This window comes from Erpetoichthys calabaricus, chromosome 16 (genome assembly GCF_900747795.2).
Source record: "Erpetoichthys calabaricus chromosome 16, fErpCal1.3, whole genome shotgun sequence".
In the NCBI taxonomy this organism is placed as follows: domain Eukaryota; kingdom Metazoa; phylum Chordata; class Cladistia; order Polypteriformes; family Polypteridae; genus Erpetoichthys; species Erpetoichthys calabaricus.
Window position 1 is genome coordinate 97203354 of NC_041409.2, and position 25773 is coordinate 97229126.

A 25773-nucleotide genomic window follows, 5' to 3' on the forward strand; every position below is an offset into this window, starting at 1 on the left:
TGAAAACCAACACAGATGACCACGGTCACATTTTATTGCAAAATTTGTTGTATGGGGGGGTGCAAGAAATTTGTAAATACGGGTCCTAAATGCTGTGGCTCTACATGTTGTCCTCATCTGATTCGTCCTCCTCTTCTAGTGATTCCTATTATAAGAAATGGAAAAGATGTTTAAACACACGAAAGAGACTCACTGACCACCCAGCCCACCTACAACCCCAAAACTAAACCCCCCCCCCCCAATTCATCCAGTGAAATGCTTACTTTAGCATATTTTTCTGCTTCTTCTTTGATGTCTCTGGGCACAAACTCATGTCTTCCATTTGTAACTAAGGGGAGTTTACGGAGATTGAGTGTCACTCTTTAACACGTCACATTAAAAATATTTATAATCAACAACAAAGAATGAAGACCCACCTTCACCCACCCAGCTGAGCTCCAGTTCAAAGGCTTTGTCTTTGACTTCATCATGCACAATATAAATGCTACAGGAAGAAAAAAAAAAGTAAACATGGAACACATGGGGCAACAAAGACCCCCTGCCCTCCCACTTTATACACACTTACATTTTGGCCACTTCTCTTACCAGCTCTCTGCATGTCATGTCTTTCATCTGCAATGCAAAAAAGTTATAAAAGTCCATTAAGCGATGTACTAATTAGGGGACTCCTCTGCATAAATCCCTCCATAGTTCGACAGGGTGCCACACAGGAGGGGCCCTCTCTCAAGGGGTGAGCAGTGGCCCCCAGGCTACTTTACTAATAACAAGCTAAAATGAAACTAAGGACGGTGCAGGATTCTCTGGAGTAACGTGGAGTCTGCTTGTCCCCCAGTTTTAGATTTCAATGTATGGGAAAAAAAGAGCCGAGTGTCACCAAATTAACAGCCCACCCTTAGCCAGGTATATCTGTATAAGGGGTGGGGGGGTAAGGGAAGAAAGCAAATAGTTAGGCCCCCATTTAAAGAACACTTTTGTAAGTGCTGGCTCTCCTATTTGACATGTCCATCAGGGTCTCTGCTCTCGCCAGTTGAATTTGTTGTTCTTGTGATTGTGGTAACTTCTTGCTCGGCTGGCACCTTGAATGTTGCTTCTTTGTATTAATGAACTGGGAGGCTCACTGAATAACTGAATCCACGAAGTTTAAGGGGGGGGCGTGTAGAGGACTGGAGTTGAAGGATGAATCAATGTAGATTTAAAATTGCTGAGCTCCTCAGACTCAACTTTACTTGTCTCTTTACGGAAGCTCTTTAAGAATAAATGTATGCAAAATAGTTTGAACTGAACACACACTAGAAGGACTATAAAGCAAGAAATTTAAAAAGAAATAATCTACCATCAAAGCAAGAGGGGATTTTACCAACTTCCTCAGTTTTCATTCAGCCGTATTCTGAATTGTGAACTGGCCTACTCTAAAAAAAATAAATAAATAAATAAAAGTGGCTTGTGCTCTGTGTGACTGGGGCTTCTACCCCACACTCAGTACCTATATTCAGGTGGGCTTCTCCAAAAACGTCATCGGTCAAGTTGTGATGTGTGGTCATGTGTGCACAGTGGAATGAAATTCCTGTTCTAGAGAATTAAGATCTACGAATCAATGGAATCAAATGAAAGGAAAACAAGAGCTAGCTTTAGGTTATGTAAGAGTTAATTATTAAAAGCTCATGCCTGTACCTTTTATTCTTCTAAATAACCAGAAAACCACCAATACTTATCAGCTCAAGGCTAGGAATGTGAATATGGAGAGGTGATTAGGTGATGGTCACTTCAAGTCAAGATGGATAGAAAGTACTTCTACCCAATGAGCAAATAATGATGGAAAATGTGTCAAGCAAAACTGTTTAGTGATAAGAATTGTTAAAAACTACAAGGCTGACCCAGACTAAGGGGCTCACTTCACAGCTGAGACAGCGTTGGGCACTTTGCAATGAAGTCTTATCTCGTTTGCCCGATTTTTCTGAATTCCTTCTCCAACACCGTCTGACAATTTATTTCTTGGATAGCCCATAAAAATCACACAAACCAGTGCCTCAATGGGTTTGACCGACAGGGAGAGAGCAGGCCAGCTCCGTCTTTAAGTGGTGGCCCAAATCTCCGTTTTCTGCCCACTTATGTTAGAACATCGCGAAATATTTGTGGTGATCAAAACAGCTGAGTTTCCTTTAGGAAGCTTTGTAACCCTGTGTTGAGTAAAAGCACACGGGATACAAGTCACTTCATTAGTGGCAGCGTGAATCAGCACCCTGACCTGTTGTGGTTATCTTTTATATTATTTATTAAAGAAATTACAAAGACAGAGTAACATTAAAAGTTAAACCTTACAAAATTTAAATAAAATCAGGAGTGGTCTCCTCTTGACTTTTTTGTATACTCGGATATGGGGATGGATATTTGAGGGGTAAACTGCAAGACAAGGATTATATTTTTATAATGTACATTAAAGAATCAATGTACATTGATGTACAGTGTAAGTTGATAAATCTACATTTTGTACCAAATACTTGTATGCAAAATTTGGTTGAACTAAAGTAAAGGGTACTCAAGTTATTTTAGGACTCAGGACTAAAACACTGATTTGTTAAAATCTCAAAAATTTTTGGACGATTTCAATACTTTCCCCGCAAAAATGTAAATCGGACTCGGAGGTCTAAAACATCAACTCATTCGTTGAAGTTGAATACATTAAATAATGTAATACATCCACTTATGATGACATTTCAATTGAATTGATTCTCTATAGAAGCTCCTCTGTTAAAGCACAACATCACAAGTCAGGATGTTGTTAACCGAGTTTCATTATCTACTGGGCCTGGCTTCTAATCCTAGAACTGGCTGGAATGAAAATCTGCACCCACTGCGGACCTCCAGAACCAGAATTCAGCGCCCCTGCGTTAGAAGGTACTTCAAGTGACGCCATAACCGCATAGAGCATTCACCTTCTAAGACGTTTCTCCATTCACTCACTCAGTGGAGCACCAGTCGAAGACCCCACGCTGGTCATCCTCGGTTCACACAACACCATCCCAAAATGGAACTGATGGTTTCCATGACGCCCACAGACGTTCCCTTTGTCACTACGCCAAGATGGAATGTCAGGACTTACCTGTAATTTTTCAATCTCTGTCTTTGCTGCTTGTTTAGCCTTCCCGATAGCACAACCCCAGTAACCCTAGAAAGAAGCAGAGAACCAAAGCCTCAGAATTTTAGCTCGTATTTATTTATATCACAAAAAAATATCAAGGCACAAGCACTTGAGATTCTGCATTTCTGTATGAAGAGGGCACTGATGTGGTTTAAATTTTCCCCAGCTTTGCATTTTACTGCTTGTGGATCCCAATTTGTCAAGAATATCGTGTACTGGAAAGCCATTCAGTGCCGTGACGTTGGGTAGGAGATGTTGGCTGACGTCACTTTAACCGAAAAAGTCTAATCTCGGTGGAAATGGTTAGAAGTGTAACGCGGGTTCAAGGCCCTCAATCTTCACAGTAAATGCGCCTGCTAGTTCAGTTAAGAAGTTTGAATTGTCCAGGTCAGATCACGTGTGAGCAGGCCGGGCTAAATGTGACACCCCTGTTTGCTGTAAATGTCACGGATTTGTCATTTTAGAAAGGCCATTTCCAGCTGTTAACATGTACTACGTGTTACAGGACAGTTCACAACAAGATCATGGGTGATTGGATTTCAAAATAACTCCAAAGCAGAAAAGCTCAAAGTATTTGGATCAGGGCCATCTTAATACTTCCTTAGAAGGCTGGTGTCCTTCAACATCTGCAAAAAGATGCTGCAGATGTTCAATCAGACAGTTGTGGTGAGCGCCCTCTTCTACGCGGTGGTGTGCTGGAGAGGCAGCATAAAGAAGAGGGACGCCTTACGCCTGGACAAACTGGTGAGGAAGGCAGGCTGTATTGTAGGCACGGAGCTGGACAGTCTGACATCTGTGGCAGAGCGACGGGCGCTGAGCAGACTCCTGTCAATCATGGAGAATCCACTGAACAGGATCATCTCCAGACAGAGGAGCAGCTTCAGTGACAGACTGCTGTCACCGTCCTGCTCTACTGACAGACTGAGGAGATCGTTCCTCCATCACACTATGCGACTCTTCAGTTCTACCCCGGGGGGGGGTAAACGTTAACATTATGTAAAGTTATTGTCTGTTATACCTGCATTGTTATCACTCTTTAGTTTAATATTGTTATTATCAGTATGCTGCTGTTGGAGTATGGGAATTTCCCCTTGGGATTAATAAAGTATCTATCTATCTAATAGCATTATAGGCCCCCAGGCCAAGCAGTGAACTGGGGTGTCCCTACCTAAAAATGTAAATGGCTGATAAAATGAAGCAGATATTTACTGTATTGGTACTTACAACAAAAGAAACGTTTAATCTTTATCATAGAATGTGTTTTAAATCGACACAAACATTTGAACAACAGAACATAAAAATGATACTCCATTGGTAAACCATAAAGACAGAGATGAATATGAATAGTATGAAATGACTATAAATTTATTATTAATATATATGTTCAAGTCTCTGCAAAGAAATTTCACAAAAGTTTGTGTTGATGTGATGTTAACGTATATCTGCTTTTACATGATGTCGTGCGTGAGATCCGTACACATACAGGTGACCATGGTACGAAAAAATCAGAGGCAAATGTCCACTTGTAACATGACAACAAATATTTATACTTTAATAATTAAATTTACTGACAGCAAGTCACAACATACATCGATTAGCATGTGGCCCCTCGGCGTGCCCGTGTGTTAAGATGGCCCTGATCTGGAGGAGATATCAGGACAGCTTACCTATTTATTAGCTAAACAAATGGACATCGGAGGAGTGGTCTGCTCTAGTTTGTCAAATTTCTTATGTTCTAAAACACAACAGGAGTTGGGTCTCCATTACAAATCGGACATGCAGTAGTATTAATGAACTGAAGTGGGACTCACGTAAGAAACGCCTGAGGGGTCCACCATATACAGCTGTGCCCCATCATCTTCGTCATAAGAGCCTAACATAAAGCTGCAAGAGAATTTTAAAAAAGAGTTAATGGAGATGATCACAAAAGATTAGAAAGCAGACCTCAACCTGGACCTTGTACCCAAATCCTGCTGTGTCATCACAGGACTGTCAAACGGGCATCTGCTCTTCCTGAAGACGGTGCCACATTCTGCATTCTGGCAATGCAGGAAATCAACCCTGGATGTGCTGCCAGAGCATGCGGGGATCTTTTAGAGCAGGGGTCCTCAATCCCGGTCCTGAAGGGCCGCAGTGGCTACGGGTTTTCATTTCAGCCAGTGTCCTAATTAGAACTCAGTCCTTGCTGATACTGAAAGTTGGTATTTCACGCTATGCCTCGTTAGTGCCTTCATTTATCAAAGACACATTTGAGTTCCTTTGTGTATCAGGGGTCCTCAGTTACAGTCCTGGTGGTCTGCTATGGCTGCAGGTTTTCACTTTAACCAATTTCTTAATTAGAACCCTTTTATTTACAGTATGTTTTTGGGCTTAATTTTAGTTCTCTTGCCCGTTAGCATTCAGAACCCTTAATTGCCCATTGTCGATTTTAGCAGCTGCATTTAAGTTTTAATTGTTGCCCGTTCTTTTAATCAGACGTTAATAATGAGGTGCAGATAAATCAAAACCAGCAGCTCACATGCTTACCATGAAGTATCTGTGATAAAATAATGTATTGAAATGAATGAGGGGGGAATTGGAAGGACCATTAAGTTTAAATCTGTTCACTTAATGTTCTCACAGAAGGAAACTCAACACTGCAATTCAAAGTCCTCTCGGATGAATGAATGAATGCAAGCATCAAAAAGCCAAACAGTTCAATACCAAGTTTCGTTATCAACATGGACTGCTTTCGAATTAGGAAACTAGTTGGAATAAAAACCTGCAGCCCTCCAGGACTGTGATTGAGGACCCCCTGTAACCCAGAAACACAAGATGTGGGACAAAACCAAATGCAGTGCAGATTGTGAAAGAATACTTCACCCAAAAAAAGAAGACAACCATTTTTATACACGTCACTTACCCCATGTAGTTTGTAGTAATGGACGAGCAAAACATTTTAATCTCCTGTTTTCATGGGGAACTGATATACGCTTTCTGACGGAATGGGGGGGGGGGGTCTATTGATACCAATACAGGACAATGGGGGGGGGGGGAAATAAGTCTTGTTACATGTGTCACCCATGTCATGTCATGAGGCTACACGGGAATACGCTTTTCAGCAGAACACAGGCCTCTTGACCAATGAATGATGGCAGAAGTGGTCTTCAATTCAAAAGCTCAATCCTGCGTAAAAGTGTTTCTTCTACATGTGCTGCAGAATTACGTTATAAAATGTTAAAAAAAAAAAAATCCATCCATTTTGCCCAATTGTGAACATAATGACTGGGTGACTCGACATCAGCAGTACAAGTAAAGTGAGAATGGTCCATGGATGTCATTTATAGTTTGCTGTTGTCCTCTTCTATCACAATCTTTGCTATCTCTGTTCTTCATGAAAACACGAGACTACGTTCTCTTCAAGGCCATCTCTTACACCACAGGGGGTAAGTAACATAAAACACTTCTTTTCGGGTGGAGTATTCCTTTAACCATTCAGTTTACACTTATATAGCCCCTTTCTCACAACTCAAAGTGCTTTACATAGGGAGTGGGGAGCCACTTCAAACACCACTAATGTGCAGCACCCACCTGGATGATCACCACATGATGAAGTGGCAACAGAAAGAGCCAATCAGAGACCGGGGAAGATTACGGGGCCAGAATGACAAGGCTATGGTGGGCAATTTAATCCATGACATCAGGATACACCCTGCTCTTTACGAAGGATGCCCACAGAGAGAGTCAGGACATCGGTTTTTTGTTTCATCTGAAGGACGGTGCCATTTTTACAGCAGTGTCCCCTTGTCACTGCACTGCAGCATTGGGACCCACACACAGACCTGAGGTTAAGCGCCCCCTACTGGTCTCACCAACACTTTTTCCAGCAGCAACCCAAGCTTTCCCCGGTTGGTCTCCCATCCCAGTACTGGCCGGGCCCAAACAGGCTTATCAGCTTCATGTGGACTAACTGTTGTTGTCCTGCCCAAAAAGAGCAATATGATGACATACAACAAAATCTGGGGGTTTTCTCAAATTAAAATTGCATATGAAGAAAACCAAACACAGAGCACATCTGAATGCAAAATATTACACAAATCGGTGGATAAAGCAAGCCAGACCCACATACACAGTGCATGTGAAATGCTGGTCATCTTCAAAACGAGAATTGACCAGAGGCTCGTACAAGGGACCTGTGAGCCACACACACACCTTTTAGGGGTCAATCCCCATTTGACAAACAGACATGGGTACAACATGGCATCAAGGGGAAAACAAAAAGCAAATTCCATAAAGCACTTCTTCACAGGAAGGTTCATGGGACACGGGACCGTCAAGCCATTTCCACCCTCCCAGCATCAGAACAAATTAAGCTTCATTCCAACTAACTGCTTTAATACATTTACTACAGTCTTGTGTGTGCCAACGGCGTGTCCATTACCTGCAGCCAAACGGCCTCACGGCGCTGTATAACGTGTATGCGTGAACGTACATCGCCACGCGGTCCGACAGGTGCTGTTGGAGAAACAGAAACAGACATAAAAAAATAAAAAGCACAACCCAAGGGTGTATAACACACGACAGCAGGAGAAAACGAATGGATGGAAATGAAAAGGATCAACCAACAGAGGGCTGAACTCAAAGAACAAATGATGGGGCAGGCAGGCAGGCGAGTCCATTTGGCCGAAATGTCATTGCAGCAACTCCAAATGGTGCTCAGTAGTTTGTGAGAGTTGCCTTTAGCCGTTTGCTCCCTCGTAAGCGAGTCTGCATGCGCGCCTTACAATAAAACCTTAATTCTGCTGTCTGTTTCGCGTCTCCAAGTGCCTTCGTTGGGGCGGAGGGTGCCCCTGCCAGCTTCAACACGTCATTGTTAATCTCCATTCTGCATGAAGAGAGAAGATTTCTTGGATGGAGTTTTGCTTTGAAAATGGGGCACACAGGCTCTCTTTATTTTTTTTTTTGGTGCCCCTGCCCACGTACACTGTGATGGACGGCCAGCAGCTCAAACTGGCTGGGAGAACCCCTGGAATGGAAGAATGGGGGAAGGCAGCTACTTGTCGACACTGCCTCCCTCGTGAAATGCTAGATGGCAGCTCCCCTGGAGTGTAACGGTGCCCCGGATTCCCGCAGGGCACCCTGGGAGTTCGGTTGCTCAGCCCTGTTGGGTACCGCCAGGGGGTGCTGTCGAAGGACCTGGGGACTCTCATCCTTTCCTTGTAGCCCAGAAGTATGGAGGTAGTCAAGAGGACGGAAGCCCCAAAAGTACTTCCGGGCTGAAGAGAAATGTCAGTTCATTAGACCCCGGATGTGCCAGGCCAGTCACGTGGTCAGAAGGACAGCAGCACTTCCGGGTCAAGGACTATTTAAAAGGACTGATGGGAACCCAGCAAGGGAGCCAGAGTGGGGAGGAGAGAGAATTGTGATTGTTGTCGATTTATTTGTGCTTATTGCCGGTGTTACTGTGGCTGTGGCGCTTTGGGCACAATTGGCGAGAACAATACATTTAAAAATGGTTCTTACTGCTTTTACTTTGTGTCCCGAAAGTCTGTCTGTTGGGTTCAAGGGGCAACAGCGACCCCTAGCGTCCTTACAACACGTTTTGCCAATCGCAGAGCAGGAGGTGAAAGAAGCTTTTGCAGAACACCCTGACAGCACCTGAATGCTACACCGCCGCCACCGCCACCTCCTGGCCTGTGCACTGGTGCCGTACTCCTGCTCAAGTTGGTCATGACAGGGTCTCATCGTGTTTTGGTGCACCCTGCCATTGCAACCATCATCCTTTTCACTCGGAGGACATGCCAGCAACCGTCAACCACACAAGACAAACATTCCTTAATAAGCGGTGAAGAGGTCCACTCCCAAATCTCGCCCTTATTATCACTTACCTTTAGTGGAATGTCATGGCCATAGTTGGATCTGAAGTTTGACGCTTCTTCTCTTGCAATTTCAGCAAGCGACCTCGCATCTGCCAAAAGGCCTGCAACCGCCTTTGAAGAGGAGGAGAGTGGTTAGTACTTGCCCGGCTTAATCATTGTCTGATGTTGTGATGGGAAATTAAAAACGGGGTCCTCACCATCCCCACGTGTCTGTCGATGTTGAAGATGCGCTTGTTTGAGCCCTCCTCGTACAATTTGGACAGCACTAACTTCTCAACACCAAATACGATCCCATCTTTGCACCTGATGCCGATGGCTGTGCTGTTAAGAGGAAAGCACACAAGAGTGAGGGACGTCACTACATGACGGTGAACCGAGGGCACAGAAGGGGGGCCATCTTACCTGCTGTTCTCCACCGCTTTCATGGCGTACTCGACTTGGAAAACGCGGCCATCTGGAGAGAAGGTAGAGGCGGACAAATCATACTGTAAAAGAGAAAAGCACATCAGGGAGACATGCAAACAGGACAGCACTCTGACCAGACGCCAATATAGGCACAATCTGATGGTAACTGATGTTTGGGGGGGTTTTACAAAAAACACAAATGTTACCCTCGTTAGTTGGGTAAGAGAAATTACTGAGCAAACTACAGCCGAGAATGACACAATTAATTTTCACAAAGTCTGCTGCCTCTATTTCTATGATGGCCATGTGCATCGACTCCAGAATGTTCTGACGAGGATCAGATGAACTACAAACTCCCCCTCTGCCATGATTAAGAACTTCATCCCAAAAACCCACCGCATGTCAGCCCTGCCACCAAAGGACCTGCTGACGTCACTTCAGTGATCCTCTCATTCACACAGGTGACGGTGACAAGGACGAGGCTGGAGGTCACTCTGTCACGCTGATGGGAGTTACAATAGAGGGGTGAAGAAGGCGTCAGGGTGCCCAAGAAAGATAAGCAAGTGCCAGGCCTGTCCCCTAAAGTCGATTCAGCTGCGGGCACCACCAGGGCAGAGCTTACTCAGGAATGGCAGCAGGCTGGTGAAGACTTTTGGAGGACGGCCTGGTGGGTGTCAAGAAGGGCAGCAAAGAAGCCAAGAAAAACCATCAGGGACAGACTGATATTCTGGGAATGAACTGCTGAGGTCTTCTGGGGTCATGTCACGGTCTCTGATGATTCCCCTTTGTGATTGGAAAAAAAGAAAAGGTGAGTGGCGCTGCCATCAGTCCTGTGTCACGCCAACAGTTAAGCATCCTGAGACCATTCATGTCAGCCAAGGGAGTGCAGGCCTCACTCACCATATGGCCTAAGAACACAGCCAGGAATAAAGAATGAGACCAAAACATCAACCGAGAGCAACTTCTGCCAACCATCCAACAACAGTTGGGTGACCAACATGATGGAGCAACGGGCCAGAAAGCAAAAGTGAGAACGAAGCGGCTTGGGGAAACAAAACATTGAAATTTGGGGGTCCATGGCCAGGAATTTCCCCACTGAGAACCTCCCCATTGGTCAATCCTCCAGAGGCGGGTGGGCAAACAAAAGAAACCCCAAATGTTGACAAACTCCAAGCGTTGATTCTGCAAGAATGGGCGGCTGCCATCAGTCAGGATTGGGCCCAGAAGTTGATTGCAATTCACCCTGGCAGGCCGTCTGTCAGTCAGAGGTCTTGAAAAAGAAAGGGCAGACACAGCAAATATGAACTCTGCGCATAAACTTCATGTCATTGTCAATAAAAGCCTTTGAAACTTCTGAACTGCTTGTCATTCTACTGAGAGACACACTGAATGAAGATTTTGCTTGGGTGTATCATTAAAAAAAAAAAAAAAAAAAGTCACCTTTAGAATTTTCCGATGACGTGCCATTTTATAGCAAACGCCCATTTAAACGATTTTATTTAACTCGACTCCTTTGTCTCTGTCTGGGTCAAATCTTGCAACCGATTTTAATCCCACTTTTGGCAAAGTGAATTTCTTCAAAATTTTGCATACGTGTGTTCAGTATCGATGACAATACAACAATCCGTCAAAACCGATGCAATTACGCAAAACATTTCACCGTAATCAGTGGTTATGCGATTCCATTTAATGCACACACAATGACGGAGAGAATACAGCGCGATATATAAGAGCATACGCGCGAGAGACGCGTCCGATTGCCCCCACTTGCCTCTTCCAGTGAGTGGAGTCGGTAAATATGCGGGCTGACATCGACGGTTTATTCTTGTAAAGCAGTAGCCTTGATGATCGCGGTGAGGAGGTACGGTTATAAGCTTGCCGTTCTGTCATTGAAATTTATATTCCACAGCAACCAAACGCTAATATCATAACAGCACGAACGGAAAAAAGAGAGACCAAAATATACCGGTAATTCATTTTTAGTATTCAAATAATTTTGCAAAGAAGATCTATTATGTAATGTCAATGTCAATTTATTTATATAGCACATTTAAACAAACATAGTAATGCTGTGGCCAAAGTGTTTTACAAAAATAGAACAAATTAAAACATAAATAGAAATAAAATATATGAACATAAAACACATAATAAATAGATGTTATATAATCACAAAGAGGAAGCCATCAGTATTACTGAAGGTAACTGAATGCAAGCGAGTAGAAATGAGTCTTTATTTTTGTTTTAAACAGTTCAATTGTAGATGACTCCTTTATATGATGAGGTAAAGAGTTCCACAGGCGAGGCGCAGCAGCTGCAAAAGCCCTGTCTGTCCCCTTGGTTTTACACTTGGTCCAAAATGCTGCCACTCGCTTTCTGGTTGGGGCAAGAAAGTATGAGTCTGTCTCTCCTATTTTAGCTTCTTTACACTGGCTGCCTGTCAGTTTTCGAATTGATTTTAAAATCCTGCTGCTAGTTTTTAAATCTTTACATAGGCTTACTCCTGCCTATTTATCTGAACTGTGTGTTTTACATCAGCCATCTAGAGTGCTTAGATCTTCTGGTCAGCTGTCTCTGGTTGTCCCTCGTACCAACAGTAACCTGTGTATCAAGGATTTATTAATTCCAGAATACAGCGAGTTGCAGTAATCGAGGCGAGAAAAAATAAACGCATGAGTAGCTATCTCAAGATCCCTAGATGATAAAAAAGGCTTTATCTTAGTAATACTTTTAAAGAAGCTTCTTGTGTACGATAAATGATTAAAGAAAAATCATTTGCAAAATACTCAAGAACTAAAAATTGTAAAAAAAATTAAGTAAAACAATTATTTACTTTATTATCCATATTACTAACCAAAGGTTGTAAACCGGACATGGACGCTGGGCGCATCGAGGCGCACTGCAACGAGCCCGCCACAGAGAAAACAAAAACGAGAGGATTCAGCAGACTTCGAAGCGCATGCGCACTGCCGCCTACAACACGCTTCTGAAACACCACAGGCAGAGGAGTCACGGCTCAGAAACGAAACAGCTCAACTAACAGAAATACAAATCCGAGCCCACAGATAACGACACAGCCACGGAGAAAACACAAACGAAACGATTCAACGCATATTTGAATCATATTACAGTATTACAGTACGGAATCCCCAGACGTCCAGACTACACAGCATATTTGCATCACATTACAGTATTTCAGTAATACATTAACAACAGTGGGCGGCACGGTGGCGCAGTGGGTAGCGCTGCTGCCTCGCAGTTGGGTGATCTGGGGACCTGGTAGGGCTGGGCGATTTGGGCTAAAATCAAAATCTCGATTAATTGAACATTGTAACTCGATTACGATTAATGAACGATTATTTTATTTATTTATTTTTTGCCCTCATAGTTCACTGACAAGTTTTGTACAGTAAATATGCTCACATATTACAAGTGAGAGATTTTTGAATGAAAGGTGCATTACTTGATTTTAAAATAATTGAAGGAAACACACTGTCTACTGTCTGTGATTATTTATTGAACATCAATGTTGAACAACTGAAATTAAAGCACACATTGCCTAAAACAAACAGTCACTTTGTTCTTATAAAAAAAGTCAAAATAAATAACTTGCACTTTTGGAAACAAAATAAATTATTTTTAATGTTTTTCTTATTAAAAGTAGAAAATAAGCAGTATCTCTTCTAAATAAAATAACTCTTATATATCCTGTAAATAATATTTTAAACTGCATTTCTTGCATCTTCTGTAAACAAATATTTTAATGTTGTATTGAAAATAGAACTCTCTAAACACTGTTGCATGAGGTGATCTTAGCGATCTTGTCATGTCACTATATGAACATGAATTTACTCTAAGTTCTTACTAAGAAACACGAGCATGTTAACCTTTTCAGGTTTCAGGCAGGACCTGAGGCATGTAACAATGTTTCCGCCCGAACTGAAAACCCGCTCTGATGGGGAGCTAGTAGCTGGTATGCAGAGATACTTTTTTGCCACCTTACTTACAGTGGGAAAGTGTACATGATGCTTCCTCCACCAGTCCAGTGGATTTGCCTCACTATCCAGCATGGGGGACACCAAATAGCTGCTCATCTCTGTTTCTAGCGATTGCTGAAGTGACAGAGTGGGTGTAGCTGAACTTGCTGAAGGTGTTGCCTCACTCCCTTTAAAAAAGCTTCCTAATGACCTCTTTTGTTTTTATGCTATTATATTTAATTAAGCTGACGTGTACTTACCAATTGCAAGGTGTAGGCGGTGTCCAAAACACTGCTGCCGTAACCATCCATTAAGCGCAGCAGCTTTGACAACATTAGAACCATTGTCTGTCGTAATGGCTGAAAGTTTTTCTTCCGCGAGGTCCCATTCAGAAAGCATATCTTTCAGACCTTGCGCAATCATATCTGCCGTGTGATCGGCTGGAAAATATGCCGTCTCAAGGCATCTCTGGCGCAGCTTCCAATCGTCGTCAATGTTGTGCAAAGTAAGGCTCAAGAATGGGTCCATCGTCCTACTTGACCAGAGATCAGATGTGGCTGCAAAGTGTTGAACATTTTTCAGTTCAGCAGCTACATTTTTACAACATGTCTTGTACATGTCTGGCAGCGCAGTTTTAGAAAAATGTGATCGCGATGGCACAGTGTATCTTCTGTCGAGAGTTTTAACGAGGTGTTTAAACCCGCTTCGCTCCACTGTAGCCAAGGGAGTCATATCCTTTGCGATGTAATAACAAATAGCGTCAGTTATTTCTTTCCATCTTCTTGAACTCTTCTCATACTGCGTGGCATTTGTGAACGCTTGTGTTATCGACATCTGCTTTGCGGAGGCACTTGTTGCTGGGCGCTTGTCAGTCTCTTTTTGTTTTTTTTGAGCCATGCACTGTTCATATTCAGTAACGTGATTGTGCTTCAAGTGTTGAAACAAATTGGTGGTGTTACCTTTGGGCGTCAAAACTGTTTTTCTACAGTGTCTACATCTGACTTCATTTTGTTCGATGTCATCCTTACTGAAGCCAAAATGTGTCCAAATGACGGAGACTGCGTTTTTCTTTGGTACAAGCTGCTCTTGTTGCTCAGTTGTGTCAGTGTTTAAGCTCTCCATGCTCGACATGTCGGTGGAATAACTTAACGTAACGGAGCAGGTTCACGTGACTCCACACGCGGTAGTGTTTTTAAAGGGAAAGTAATCGAAATAATCGACCTGGAAAAATTTGATCGATTATAGGTTCTGAATGTCGATTGCGATTACTTTTCGATTAATCGCCCAGCCCTAGGACCTGGGTTCGCTTCCCGGGTCCTCCCTGCGTGGAGTTTGCATGTTCTCCCCGTGTCTGCGTGGGTTTCCTCCGGGCACTCCGGTTTCCTCCCACAGTCCAAAGACATGCAGGTTAGGTGGATTGGCGATTCTACATTGGCCCTAGTGTGTGCTTGGTGTGTGCTTGGTGTGTGTGTGTCCTGCGGTGGGTTGGCACCCTGCCCAGGATTGTTTCCTGCCTTGTGCCCTGTGTTGACTGAGATTGGCTCCAGCAGACCCCCGTGACCCTGTGTTTGGATTCAGCGGGTTGGAAAATGGATGGATGGATGGATTATTAACAGTCCAGCCACAGAAAACACAGAAACGACACCAGAAGAAAGAAAACAATAAACGAACGCTCCGTATTAAACGTAAGTGTGATTATAATTCCTAACAGTAAACGACTTATAGCTAACGGAGTCACGGCTCCAAAAAAGAAACAGCTCAACTAACGGAAATACAAAAACGAACCCGTATGGATAAAATGAATGAAAGAGGGTGCCCACACAAAGACACCGCTTTAGTACAAATATGTTTGTTTAATTAAATGACAACTATACCATGGCTACGACCTGTAAACTAAACCTGAGGTAAAGCGTGTACGCCAGGTTGTACAGCCGCCGAACGCGACCGCCCACACCACTGCATATACCACGTTTGTTTAGTAACGTGGCCCTCCATGCCCGGATCAGCCGACATTGCCACTTCAGCACGCGAATCCGCCACCGTCAGCAAACGACTTCTCGCTGACGACACAGCCATAGAAACACAAAAACGAAACTGCATGGCTAAAAACAATAAACGAAGACGCCTACAACTGAGTCACAGCTCCAACAAATATGTTTATTTAATTAAATGAACTTTCCCAGGACGCACCCACCCTCCATGATATTTCATCCCTCCAAGTATCAGAGGGAACTGAAAGTGATTGCCATTCTTGGATTTGCGATTCTTTCGAGAATCACGGGCTTGCTGGTAAATGCACTAAAATGGCAGAGAAAATTTTCTTTAAACCACAATTTTCATGGTTATATGTGACTAAATAAAATTGTGGGGGGCGTCAGCATTATCAAGTGAATAAACACACTAAATTCGATAAAAGCTAAAATTCTGTTTCATTACAATCCTACACGATGCAGTCAATCTGAAATTATTTGTGTTCAGCTGGATGCCGTCCTTCATAAAACATCAAATATTTTTCAGGGGGAAAAAAAAAAAATTTGATGTCTACAGTTATAGCACATGAAAAGTAAAAATATATTATAACACGCCTATCACAGACAAGTGTCACAAAGCGCTGAACAATAAGCCATATAATAAAATGAAATATTTCAACTAAATTCAGAGCAATGACAATAACAAAAGCACCTGCAGAATCACAGAACTACCCAAATGACAGTCTGAACAAATGTGTCCCAAGCTGACACCCAAACAGTTCAAATGATTCTGCTGATCATCAATGGAAGACTGCGCCATAACAGAGACCGCCACGAAACAACATGGCGACAATCCAATCCACATTCTGCCAAAACGCATCCATCCCAAAAAACAAAGCAAGATGAAATGCAATTCTCACCAACAGAACCAACTGCACTTTCCCCACGTCCAGTGGACTTCTCCGTCCACTCCAAGGCGGACAAACCAGAGCGTGTCAGAGGTGAGCGGGTAATTCCAATAGAACCAGTGGCACAGACATTTTCTGTTCACCCAGAGCAAAGTCGGCAGTTCCACAGCAACAACTCGAATGTCACAGCAAAGCACAGAAATGGATCGATTCACGATGAGTAACAAACGTTAAGTAGAGCCAAGAGCGGCAGACGGTAAGCCTGACACAGGCGTGCTGCTTCTGTAAAACGTGAGCGCATTTGAAAGCATACAGGATGCATCCAGAGAGACAGAAATGAACTGCTTTGATAATATGACCTTATGGTAACAATTTAGTTTAGGTACTGCAGAAATACATCTATTACTAATAGGTAACGAGAACTTTAACACTTCTTTGGGTCTTCATAATACTTTGACAGCATCAGTAAAATGATTATCTCTGTAATGTGACCTACAAACAAAACGTCACTTTAGAGTGGTCCTGGAGGGCTTAACGGAGACACATTTCTCTTGATATTACATATTTACTGTAAGACCTGTGAAAATCTACTCTTTATTTATAAATAATATAATATAATATAATATATATATATATATATATATATATATATATATATATATATATATATATATATATATATATATATATATATATATATATATATAAATAAAATCCTAAGTCTAAACGTGCAACGATTTTATGTGGCTTTTTTGTCACACTTTAAATCGTGCTTATTTTAAAGCCTACATATATATGTTTGGTATCATTCCTTTCCGAATTTATCAAACTTTAATGTGATGTTAGATTTTCAGATTCTTATTCAGTTTTTAATTTATAATCTAAAAAACTAACGTCCTGCGAGACAAGACTATGTGCCAAGAGATTTAACCAGGCCCGGGGCCGGAAATAAAAAGACAAAGAGTAGGACAGCTGCTGTACAGGCTTTTAAATGTTTGAAGCGCTGGCAGATCACGTGGCACAGCAGCAGCAGCTGATCGAGCAAAGAGGAGGTTTAAAAAAAATTTTAAAAAAAAGAAAAAAAGAAAACACACAACACTATGCGTTTCCCATTGTATCGGCGTTTAAGAGGGGGTTTCGGAGGAGCGACTGCATTCCCTTGGGGTGCGTTTAGCCCCCCTCTCCACAACGCGAGCCGTAGAGATGCAAAGTGGCTGGTGCGTATCACAGGCGCTTGTGTGGGTTGGCGAGTGAAGTGAGCAGGGGGTGAACCCCCTAGTTTTCCCATAAACAAGTAATTTTACCAGGCTGTCAATATGCCACACTGCACAGGCATGAATAACCGATCTGCTCCTGCTTTACAAGTGTTACGGCATAAAAATATTCTTTTGGTCATCCTGTTACACAAGAGTAAATGAGTAATGGATGCATTATTATAGTACCTAAAGAGTTATATACCTTATTTACATAAAAGAATGGATGTAGGAATCATTTCAGTTAAAGAGAGCTTTTCAAACTTGTTTGAGGAAGTAGCTAAAGGTATTAGTGAACAAATAGAGCCTTGACAGACTACAGCATATCACACGCTGCACAAATAACCGTGTGCCCCACAATCAAAAATCATAAATCAACAAAGATAGATGGGGGGTTTCCTCGAGGTGCTCCAGATTACTCCCACGGTCCAAAGACACGCAGGTTAGGGGGAGAGCAGAGGCCAAATGAGCTTTAGTCCGTGTGCTCAACCTGAAATGGGCTGCTGCCCAGTCTGAGGATTATTCTTGACTTACAGCAAATGCTAACTGGGAAGGGCTCCAGCTTCACTGTGATTCTGCCCTGGAGGAGTAGGTGAAGAAAACTGATGAATAAATCGATTAATACGCAATGGAATAAGCTGACAATTAGTGTGGTAGGGAGATGGACTTTACAAACTTTTCAAGTTTGACTTGATTGCATTTTGGGAAAATTAGGTGAATGGGAATGGCAAGCTTTGCTGGGCTGAATGGTCTGTTCTCATCCAGAGTGTGGTAGTGTCCCAAAAAGTAGCAAAAACACTTTTCCCATATAGTTTTATTAAACACTCCACTTGTATATCAAATTATTTCTCTTTTCTGTAAAAGGTTTTTATTTCGCCTTATACAACTTCTTGTATTAGGAATTTGTTAGTTTTTCGCCCACCCCTTGGGGTCAGAGTGCAGGGTCAGCCATTGTACAGCACCCCTGGAGCAATTACAGGTTATGGGTCTTGCTCAAGGGCCCAGCAGAGTAGGATCTCTTTTGGCAGTGACGGGGATTCGCACAGATCCTTAGCCTCAGAGCCACCACTCCGCCCTATCCTTGTGTATGTCCAATGTTGTAACTATGACACTTAAGTAGTTTTAATCAAAATGTCATTCGTTTTACTTACTGACATTCTGCTTCTTTCGGCTACTCCCGTTAGGGGTTGTCACAGTGGATCATCTTCTTCCATCTCTTCCTGTCCTCGTCATCTTGCTCTGTCACACACATTACCTGCATGTCCTCTCTCACCACATCCATAAACCTTCTCTTAGGCCTTCTTCTTCTGCTCTTTTCTGGCAGCTCTATCCTTAGTACCCTTCTCTCATTATACCCCTCATCTCTCCACATGTCCAAACCAACGCAATCTCGCCTCTCTGACTTGGTCTCCAAACCTGAGCTGACCCTCTAATGTCCTCATTTCTAATCCTGTCCATCCTCATCACACCCAGTGCAAATTTTCATTTTTTTTTTTTTTTTTTTTTTTTTTTAACTTACTGACATTACCTAAATGTATTTTTGTTGCGCTTTATTTTACATGAAATACAACTAAAGTTAAGACTTCAGTACAAATTATGAAACATTTCTATATAACAAACTACTATATATTTGTGATTCTTGGTTACAAGTATTTAACTCCAGTCCTGGAGGGCCTCAGTAGCTGTAGGTTTTCATTCTAACCATCTTCGTCATCAGTGGCCAGTTTTTGCTGCTAATTAACTTTTGCTTTAGTTTTAATTAACTTGACTCCGCCCCCCTGAGTTGTCCCTTTTTCCTTAATTAGCAGCCAAACAATGAGACAGAAAACAAACCGCCACATGACCAGCTCACGTGTGCCCATCACACAATATCTAAAAACCAGTAACGGTGCAGAATCCACTTGACTTGACCGTTTCTAGTTTTCCTCCTCTTTCTCTGTACATTTATCACTCATTTGCTCAGAGGTTGATGTGTTTGTTGCTTCCTGAGCAGCTCTTCTTTATTCCACCCTAGCGGCCCGCTGCTTCTCTTCTTTTGTTGGCATCTTTGTGTTAAAACCGATTGTTAGTTTTTGTGTTGCAATTACTTAGTATGTTTAATTTTTCACTTAATCTGGCACTTAAGTCTTCAACCTGCCTCAAGAATGATTAGGGAAGGTGGTAGGGAATGAGAACAGCGCCCGTACGCATGTGCCACACGGCTGCCCTGCTGAGAGTTGATTCCACAATAAAATAAAGATAAAAAGAGTAATAAAATCATCACCCCGAAAGCGGATAGTAGACGTCACGTAGTATATGTGTACCGAATTTCAAGTCAATAGGTGAAACAGTTTGCGAGCTACAGGTGATATAAAATCCTGGACAGACAAATGAACAGCCATGGTAGTGTATCTATATTACTAAACCACAGTTAATTTATGCACTGCGGATGCACCGAAGCACATGGGCACTGCGGCGCGGCGTCCCAGAGTCAAACGCAGCGGCTTCCCAGAGTCAGTAGGTGACGCCCAAACAACACAACCTGTAAACTACACTTGCTCTACTCCACTGTGCCAGGAGGCTCCCACAACAAGCCTGTATGGATAAACACAATGAACGCGCACACCCACAACGCGCTTTTGACACAGCACAGGCAAAGGAGGCACGTATCCACATGGAGGGGGCTCAACGATTAGTAATACAAACATGAGCCCGTATGGATAAAAACAATGAACGAAGGCGCCCACACAAAGAAACCGCTTTAGTTCAAATAGGGTTATTGAATTAAATGGAAACTTTACCATGCCTACGACCTGTGAACTAAACTTGAGGTAAAGCGTGCACGCCAGGTTGTACAACCACCCGGACGCGACTGCTCACACCACCGCATATACGACGACACAGCCATAAAAAAAACAAAAACGAGACTGCATGAAGAAAAACAATAACAGAAGCGCGTTGAAACGAACTGTCCCCAGACGCATCCATCCAAATATCGGACGGAACAGAAACTGATTGCCATTCTTGGATTTACGATTCTCTAGAGCAGGGGTCGGCAACCCGCGGCTCTGGAGCCGCATGCGGCTCTTCAGCCTCCTTGTAATGGCTCCTTTTGGCCTTAAAAAAAAAAAAAAAAAAAAACATGAAAATGAATAACGGCAATTTCTTAATTTAATTTGTATATAATATATGTAATATATATAATGTTTATTTACTACTACTACTGTTATACACTTTAACATCTAATTTTTATTTTTTATTTATAATTTGTCAACTAAAATATGCGTCACATCTACGTCTATAGCCTTCGCCTTTACCTGCAGGTGGCTTCTGGAGTGTGCGACCCCTGCACTAACCATGAATAAATCCCAGAAGAGAACAGAGAGTTTAATTCTGCGTGGACAGAAGCATTTGCCTTCACCGCCAACGACGCTGGCTTACCGGTGCGCTTAATATGTGGCGATAAATTATCGAACAACAAAAAATGTAACGTTGAAAGACATTTTCGAAACAAGCACTCAGCATTCACTGAAAAATACCCAAGTGAAGATGAGCGAAAGAGAGCAATTTCGGAACTGCAACGGAAAGCTGTTTAGAGCAAACATACTTTCAAAAAGTGGATCACTTCTCCACAATCAACTACAGCTGCTAGTTTTGTGGCAGCTCAAGAGATCGTAAGGAGGGGTAAGCCGTTCACAGACGGAGAATACTTGAAAGAATCGTTCATAAAAAGATCAGAGCATCTATTCTCTGACTTTAAATGTTTTGGCGTTTGAGCGCATGATGACAGTGTTTGCCAGAGATGTACAGAAAGGTACACTCTCTCACTTCCCCTCCCTGAGAGAGTTCAAAGCAGTGAACATTCACATAAATTGTGATTATTTCCACCGTACAATTATTGCAATGCAAGCTGCATTTAGAGAAAGATTCAGTGAGTTCAGAAAGAAAAAAAACACTCTCTCCTTCCCTGGACATCGACCCATCCCTGCTGAACACATCCGCATTCACAGGAGTAAGTAAGCCCGATCTAGAAATTGAACTGGCCGCATAGCGGATAAAGATTTATGGGTGTCCAAGTTCAAATGCCTGACAGCGGATCTTGAAGAAGTCGCCCGTCAGAAGGCTACTCTCGCTAAAGAGCACAAATGGACTGATATTGAAAACCTCCCCAAACCCGACAAACTTGTTTTCAATACATGGAGTGCCATTCCCGAAACATATATGAACATGAAAAAATATGCATTTGGAGTCCTGTCCATCTTTGGCTCAACATACTTATGTGAGCAAGTTTTCTCAAGCATGAACTTCATAAAGTCCAAATATCTCTCCCACCTCACACATGAGCCTGCAGTCCTGTGTGAAGGTCAAAGTCACATCGTATAGCCCCGACATAGAACAACAACATTTATTTATATAGCACATTTTCATACAAAAAGTAGCTCAAAGTGCTAGAGATGATCTGCAGCGAACTTCAGAAACAGAAGTCACATTAAACAGGTGAGAACAATAGCATTTAATAGGCTAATATTTAAAAAAAAACCACATTTATTTCAGACCCGGAGCTGATGTCGGTTTTTTTGTATGTTCAGGTGCTTCAGTTGATTGCTGGCTGAGAGGGAAACCTGAAGAGGATGAGAGCACACTGAAATGGAATTTTATGTTTACTTTTTTAAAGCTGCTAAGCTACAGCTAAATGTTTTATTTATATTAAAGTGGGCTAGTTTTTATTTTAATTTTATACAGGTATAGGAAGGACTCAAATAGGCCTGCAGAGTTCAGTTAAATTTATTTCAAAGTAGGCCTACACATGCACACTGCACTTCTGTTTGTTGTATTCTGTGGTTGTAACATGTAAAATCTAAAAAAAGATTAAAACTTTTAAAAGTTTATAAGCTGTGTTATGTTTTGCGGCTCCAGACTATTTTTCTTTGGAGGAAGAGGGGGCAAAATGGCTCTTTTGATAGTGAAGGTTGCAGACCCCTGCTCTAGAGAATCGCGAGCTTACTTGTTATAGAAGAAGATAAAGAAAGGTGAAGGTTGATCTCTCAAGTAAGCAAAACATTTTGCCGGTGGTCTTAGAAAAAACAGAAAAATCAAGTTTTGGAGATGTCTGCTGTGGCAGAATGAGAGCAGCAACAAGCCGCGGAATTAAACAAGTGGCTTAATTAAAAGCAAGAACCAGATTCTCATGAAGAGAGTGGTTGGAGTTTGAAAACCCAGGTTAGTGGGACATCATTTGGCTCGTTTCACATCTCATTTCTGTTTGGCTGTCATTTAATAAAGAAATGGAATAAATTCAGTGGACTGAATCCTTTAAAACAGGGCCATTAAAATGAGGGGAAAAAGAAGTTAATTAGCAGTGAAAATTGGGCACTGATTAGGAAAAGGGTTGGAATGAAAACCTGTAGCCACTGCAGCCCTCCAGGCCTGGAGTTTGACACCGCTGTCCAGGGTATGAAAGACAGAAAGAAGCTTAAAACACTCCACACACATAAATTACATATTTTGAAAATAGAATATTATGTCGGGTGTAACAGAACAATATGCAGAGGACAGAAAGATATGGAAAAAGATGATCCGTTGTGGCAACCCCTAACGGGAGCAGTCGAAAGAAGAAGATTATATATAATGCCATAATCCCAACCACCTCCATACCAGGTGAATTTTTTTTAAATATATGAAGAGTTAAGGAGGAGGCTCCTTCAGGCCACAGTCATCGCTGCCCTTCAAATCCGAATCGTCCGAACTGATCTGTACAAAATAAACAAAATCAATACAAAAAAAAAATTCAGGAAGAAACAACGGCGTACGACTGGCCTACGATGACACGGGGACAGCCTGAGAAGTAGCCTCCCCATTTCTTAGTTTACGGAACCCAAACGAGGATTGCAGCGGCCTGCGCCGAATGGTTTTAAGTCACCGTCCGCAGTCCAAGCCGACACGGTTTACCGGTAAAGCGCCGCGCACGAGTCCAGCGGCTTCTTTCACTTTCATCCTCATTCGAGTGACTCAGCACGCAGGAGGCGACATATCCTGACGCTACAAGGGCCTCTTACGTGCAATAAGTGCTTACGGCGGAGTCAGACTTCCTCGACATTATACAAACTCCCAGGGCACATCGACTTGCAGCTCGAAAACACAAAGTTGTGGATGGGAAGCGACAGGCATAAGGCGGCCCTTACTCCATCCATCCATCCATCCATCTATCCCTTACTGCAGAGTCACTCAAACCAGCATCGACAAAAAGCGACCAAATACGTCGACTCCGACCCTGTATAAACCGGCGGTTTTCGTTAATCTTCACCCAACACTCACCCCAGTGCCGATTGAACTCATTGCTTTCTGTTCAGTTCTTCCCAATTTCCTCCACTTTCTCTTTAGCTTTTGCTTATATTAGTGCCATCCACCAGCATTCGACCAGCGAAGAAGAACTCCCCTGATTGGGCGGGAAGCCAGCCAATCACATTCAAGACTTTGTGACGCGCAGCATCCAATACGTCAGCCTCTCCCGCCTGCCGCAACACAGCAACGGAGTCTGCGCTCTTTGGTGCGCTTGGAGTGATACGGAGGCGTTGTAAACTTTACAGGGTGTGCCAAAGGAACAAGTAATAGCAGAAAAATGGTTAGCATAGTGGAAAACTGACATTTACAAAGTGACTTTGATATGCCTGACCATTTTCGATGGGCACGTCTACAAACAACAACACCTTGAATGAACTGCTTGCGTAGGTGCACAGGTGCTGTACAGGGAAGCCGATGTTCGGACGATTTGTGCTGCCTTGTCGAAATATGCTACACATGCAAATATTTACACGTCTAAAAGTAAAAACGTCGAAATGAACACAAGATTTTTATGGTGTTACCAAACGCCAACGTGTTTTTCAAAGGCTGCGCAAGCCACTCATGTTCAGGCTTACGATCACAATACTGGACAAATAAAAAAACATTGAAATGGGAAAAATTTTCCCCTTGATTTTCGGGGAATCTGAATTCAGCCCTCTGTAGGTTGATCATTTTCATTTCCCTCAAACGATGTGCCATCCTTTTGTTCCTAACATATTATATAAATGTAATGAATTATTATTATTATTATTACCAGTCCATATCAGCAGAGAGAGCCAGCATTGAGATCTGATGTGTTTTCAAAGTGTTCCTTTAAAATTTTTGAGCACTACTGTATATAAAATAAAAATAGCAGCAGCCATAGCACTGCCCCCTACTGGTCACCAATCTAATGAGGTTCCTCACACCATCAGCCTCTGCTACTTGTATCTGAGCCAATTCTGCACCCATCTACACCCTGTACTCCCACCTCTTTAAGTTCGATGCCCACCCTGTCATGTGCCACCTTATCAAATGCTTTCTGAAAATTAAGATAAAAATTATTGTATGCACCACTCTGGTCGTATCCTTTTGTTGCTGCCTCATAGTAGTAGGGTGTTGTACTGTGTTAGCCTTTATGGATGCAATAAGAAGTGAAGCGAAACGACCTCTTTTATTGGCTTACTGAACAGATTACAATATGCAGGCTCTCGAGGCACCTCAGGCCCCTTCTTCGGGCAAACTGTAGTCAAGTTGCGTGCTCACTGAATTCCACCCTGTCAGTAAAACACGACCTCCCTCTTCTGATCCCACAATGACTGTTCCTAAGAACTTCTGTCCTTGCCATGTGTTGCTCAATATTATTAATCCTTCCAATAATTTTCCTGTGATGCGCATTAAGCTTACTGGCCAATAGTTGATTGGGTCTGCCCGGTCACCCTTTTTATATAATGGAATACTATCTGCCATTTTCCATTCCTTCAGAATTTCCCCAGTGAAAAATATGCGTCGAGGGTTTATATCTGTACTCGGTAACCTCCTTAAGAACTCGAGGGTACATTTCCTGTGAATGTACATTTAAAACTGATACGTTTTTCTAAATTCGGAATAATAAAGAGAAGGAAAAAAATTAAGCTAATTAAACCATCAAATCAAAAACGTGAACCTAATTATTATTATTATTTTGCACCATGTCACTTCATTTTGATTCCTTTTTCTTCGGTCTGTCCGTCTCAATGCCGTTCTTTGCGTCCGCTTCTCGTGGCTCGTCTTCGTTTTTAAAATGGTGTATTGCCGCCACCTACTGGATTTCAGTGTGAAGCGCAGGCAGGAATGACACGCGAAAACCGGGACTGGCGCGATTTAAAGGAACGCTCGACCCGAAAATAATATATTTGTTAAAAGAAATAAACATTTGAAATACATCAGTCTGTGTGTAATGAATGAATCTAATATACAAGTTTCA

General features: G+C 42.5%; 1 protein-coding gene across 1 annotated transcript; it reads right to left on the reverse strand.

The window, feature by feature from the left end:
- Positions 1–16: 16 nt before the first annotated feature.
- psma3 (proteasome 20S subunit alpha 3) lies at positions 17–23963 on the reverse strand. The gene is made up of 11 exons (XM_028821240.2): positions 23802–23963; positions 9400–9482; positions 9195–9318; positions 9007–9108; positions 7560–7633; positions 4951–5023; positions 3101–3166; positions 566–612; positions 417–484; positions 264–328; positions 17–145 (listed from the first exon to the last, which is right to left on the reverse strand). The coding sequence occupies exons 1-11, from the start codon at positions 23820–23822 to the stop codon at positions 101–103; spliced, it is 768 nt and encodes a 255-aa protein (XP_028677073.1). The 5' UTR covers positions 23823–23963; the 3' UTR covers positions 17–100.
- Positions 23964–25773: the final 1810 nt, after the last annotated feature.